Here is a 4,524-nt window from a genome sequence, read left to right as displayed (position 1 = left end):
CTGTGGGGTAAATTAAGAGAATTTAACTTAATATATTATCCTAATTAATTATAAAAATATAATAAAATCCATGTGGGGTAAAATTATTATATCCAAATAATTAATTACAAGTTTTGTCCATTAAGGTGAATTTTAATTAATATATAATTTTATATAATTAAAGATGCTGTGGCTACTCCCTAATTATTTAAAATTATATTTTCACTTTAGACATTAGGTATTGGGCTCTACCTAAAAGTAATTTCGTTATTAACATAATAGACAATCACTGAGATTAGTGCTCCTAGTGTGGTCGTCCGAAGATCATTAAAAACCGTTCTAGATATGAGCATTTGTCCCAGGTTCATGTTTTCTTATGTCAAACCACAAAATTACTTACGTTTTATTCATATTTTATTCATTTTATAAAGTTTTATGAATAATTTTATGAAGTTTTATGAAACTTAATTGCTAAATAAAATATTCAATCTATCTTAATGTTTGAATATTTCTAAATATATCTAGCACTATAAAAGGAATTTATGTATAGCATTTAAATCATACATATCTAAATTAATTGCATTAAACATAAATTTGTCAAATAAATACAAAATAATACAATTAATGTATGATTATTAATTAAATGCTAATTCCTTAATATGAAATTAATGGCAGATTTTTCAAAATTAATTTAGACAATAAATTGCATAAATTTGGTAATATATAATTAAATGCACAAATTAGCACAATTTTTACATGCCTAAATAAATCATGTAATAAATTACCAATTTAAACAAATTTCCATTTTCAATTTATACTAGATATATGTATTAAACAAAAATAGAAAATTAACTAAATGCAATTTATTGACTAAATTAACACAAAAATAGGAAATAATTAATATTCCAAATAAATAAAAAAAAATCGGAATTTTTCCCTTTTTTTTTTTGAAAAAACCACACTGCCAAACGACATGTCGTTTTTTGCAAAGCTCAAAACGACACGTCGTTTTTACATACTGAAGGGCTGATCTCAAAATGAAAAACGACATGTCGTTTTCCATGGGGGAAAAAAACAACATGTCGTTTAATAAAACGACAGCAGACACGATCCTTAAAAAAACGACGCGTCGTTTTTCAGAAAGGAAAAACGACATGTCGTTTTATCAAACGACAGCAGCCCAGAAACACTGAAAATGACATGTCGTTTGTGGAAAACGACACGTCGTTTGGGTCGTCTTCTTCAGCCAATCCGGGTCATTTTGACCCGTTTTTCTACACGCGGGTCTGTCGAACCCGACCCAAACCCGATCAGAAATTGCGTTTCCGACGACCAAATTGCGTGTTTTCAAATCTAAAATGTTCTAAATCAAATAATAAAGAGATCCACGTAGATTTTATGCACGAAAACACGAAAAAATATATACTTTAATAACACGAAGTTAATCGGGTCCGAAAAAGTTTTAACTGAAAAAATTTTCCATCCTTAAGTTTTTCAATGGATTTTCAATGCTTAGATCGATCTATAATACTATACGAATATAGTAATGTATATAGAATTCGAAATAAATACCGAAAAAAAAATGAAAAACGGAAAAAATAAACTTTACATCGATAATTCTATGTTATATATATATATGCATATATATATATATATATATCACATAAATGAAAATGAATATTATGAATATTATTATGCGATAAAACATATATATAATATACAATATGTATATAAACATATATATACGTAAATATACCAAAAAAATGAAATATATATATATATACTGTATGTACGTGTATGTATTATATATACTAGATGAAAGTTACGTGGCGAGCCACGTAAATATTAGTTTCATTTAAGTTCTAGTGAAATTTGTTTAAGAATTCGGTAATAAATTGTAAATTAATTATTTAACGATATGTTTTATGAAAATAAACTTGTTAAGAATGTTATAATAATTGTGTATATAAACATATAATATACACATTGTTATTCAAATGTTTCAATTCAATGATATCATCATCTTAAAAATATTTCAGAAAAAGAAATCTTAAATTATGCCTCAATCTTTCCACTAAACTAAATCAAATTTTTCACATAATATCGCGTACAAACACAAATATGCAATGAAGTAAGGCTCACTGTCACTGCACAAAAAAAGTCACAAATCCAAACATTCTCTTCTGATGGTATAGGATTCTAACATCTAGTTGTAGGCAACTTCCGTATGAACTCAATAATCACAAGGAAAGGTCAATTGAGTAAGCTTCGCTAACAAACATTAATTATGATTTACCATATAGGGAGCCATTGTTGTCAGGCAAGATAGCTAACACAAGCTCTAATTCTCTTCATTTTGTTTTGTTCATGGATGCATGGTAAACATGCTTCAATGCCTTCTCTACTTGCTCAGGTCGAGCATTGTAAATTGGAATAACAGGTTTCGTGTTAAATTCTTGCAAGCCCACACCAAAATTAGGAAGAAAAGAATTTCAAAACCGAACTATTATATGGAAACATGCAGACAAAATACACAAAACTTTACCATGCCAGATACTTGACACATTTGAGCAAGTTCACTGCAAAATCCACGAGCTACTCTCTCTTGCACACTTCTTGAGAAGTTAATGCACGCCCACCGGCTAACAGTCATTCCATTAATCATTTTCTGTATTACATGAACAAAAGACATAAATTGAATTAGTCATTATATAATTCAAATACTTAATAATAAATACCCAGTTAATACTTAATAGGTACACAAATAAGCCTATGGTGGATACATACACAATTACCATACCTTGTTCATCGTATTAAATTGACCAACTTGTGGCAAACAATTCTTTTCCTTTCCAGTGTATAAAATGAAATATTTTCTTTTTACCTATTGCGTCGGTTATAAAATGAAGCATAAGTGTAAGTAAAAAAAATAATACCAAATCAATTACACTTAAATCAGCCTTAGTATGGAGTTGCTTTTTTGTTATTTGCCCCTTTATTTCCATCACTTTTAAGAATCTTAAGATACTTAAATCTCCATATCATCAGTTGATTGCTTAATGATGAAAAGCTTCAAAAAGAAAACTACAGTATATCACAGTTAACCAATAAGGCACTTTGCAAACAAACAACTGATAGGGAAGACAAATGTACGAAACCTTTCACTCAACATACAAGACTCTCCACACGTGTCCACATTCACACAAATTTATCATCTACCTGCATGTATGAGACTTGATCATAGCTCAAAGCCTTCCTTTTGACATTTGGATCAGGTCCATCCTGAGAAAAAAAACAAATAAATCTTGTTTGAACATCTCTTTCACCTAAACCCATAGATTTTCATATGGAAGAAGGGGAAAACAATGGCATAACTCTATTTTTTTCATTTTCTTTTCTATCACAAACTGAAGCCAAAAAAATTACCTGGGAGACAAATAAGGGATATTTTGAAGCAACCGATGTCTGATATCTAACAATAAAGAAATATGGCAGTAGGTCAGGCATAAACTAAAATGATTGTCATGAATTAGACTAAATATACGTTATAAATATGAAGCTTACTTTAGAATAGACTTAATGGTCCTCTCTAGATAATCAGCACGATTACATGCCATGACCACAACTGTTGCCACTGGTGCCTAATGAATTCAACATGGAAAAAATAAAGGCAATTACAGTTAGAAGCAATTATTATTTTAAAAATAAAAAGAGAACTTGAGAAGAAAACTCTGCTTTCATTGACATGTACTTTATCAATCAATCTTTGTACACCTTTCCCTGAAAAAATGACATAATTGAGTTGCTAAAAAGAACAAATTTCGCTCGTACAAACACAATTCTAATAGCAAATGTCCATGATCTAAATTTAATTTAATTCACATGTCTAACATGGTGCAAGCCTCTATGAAATATACCATTGGAAATATGACTACTTCCCCCTAGTTTCAATAAGCAAAAGTCAAATAGTTATTTGACAAAAGTAGCCACTAACTAACAAAAGGAAAAAAAGGTAGAAAACAATCCAAAATTCTCCACATTTTAGTAATATTGAAAGTAGGAGAAGAAAAATTTATTAATGAGGACATACTTTCAAGATCCTGAACAAGAGCCTTCAACTTCCCACATTCTTGTTCTCGACGATTCCTTTCATCTGCATATGCAATAGATAGTAAAAGATCAGCTAATAAATATCTTCTGCGCTCTGGCTTACCCAATGGAGAAGAAAGGTGCTAAAAGAAAAAGTTGTGAAGTTCTTCTCTTTCCTATTAAGACAAATTAGGAACATGAGGTAACCATATGATGTACGGATGGTGCAGCATCCTATCAGAAAATATTGCCATTGAGAAAAAGGAGAAATTGGAATTTTCTTTTCTTTTCTTTAACTCTTTAGTTCTCTTGAAGTCTAAAACTTCCTAAGTGTTGATGAAGTGTGAAGTACAATCCGTTTTCCCATTAGATAAAAGTGTACAAGAAATACACCATACCTTCTAAAGAAACAATACATTCTTGTTGCATACTTATTTGATCAATTAGTAACCGCAA

General features: G+C 29.7%; 1 protein-coding gene across 1 annotated transcript; it reads right to left on the bottom strand.

Moving 5' to 3' along the window:
• Window positions 1–1,900: 1,900 nt before the first annotated feature.
• Window positions 1,901–3,681, bottom strand: LOC115723083 (alpha-1,3-mannosyl-glycoprotein 2-beta-N-acetylglucosaminyltransferase-like). The gene is made up of 5 exons (XM_061109051.1): window positions 3,544–3,681; window positions 3,406–3,451; window positions 3,199–3,261; window positions 2,525–2,647; window positions 1,901–2,434 (listed from the first exon to the last, which is right to left on the bottom strand). Exons 1-5 carry the CDS (start codon window positions 3,594–3,596, stop codon window positions 2,381–2,383), a joined length of 339 nt encoding a protein of 112 aa, XP_060965034.1. The 5' UTR covers window positions 3,597–3,681; the 3' UTR covers window positions 1,901–2,380.
• Between the last annotated feature and the right edge of the window lie 843 nt (window positions 3,682–4,524).

This window comes from Cannabis sativa, chromosome 2 (assembly GCF_029168945.1).
Source record: "Cannabis sativa cultivar Pink pepper isolate KNU-18-1 chromosome 2, ASM2916894v1, whole genome shotgun sequence".
Taxonomy (NCBI): Eukaryota; Viridiplantae; Streptophyta; class Magnoliopsida; order Rosales; family Cannabaceae; genus Cannabis; species Cannabis sativa.
This window is presented reverse-complemented; position numbering and strand designations above follow the sequence as displayed.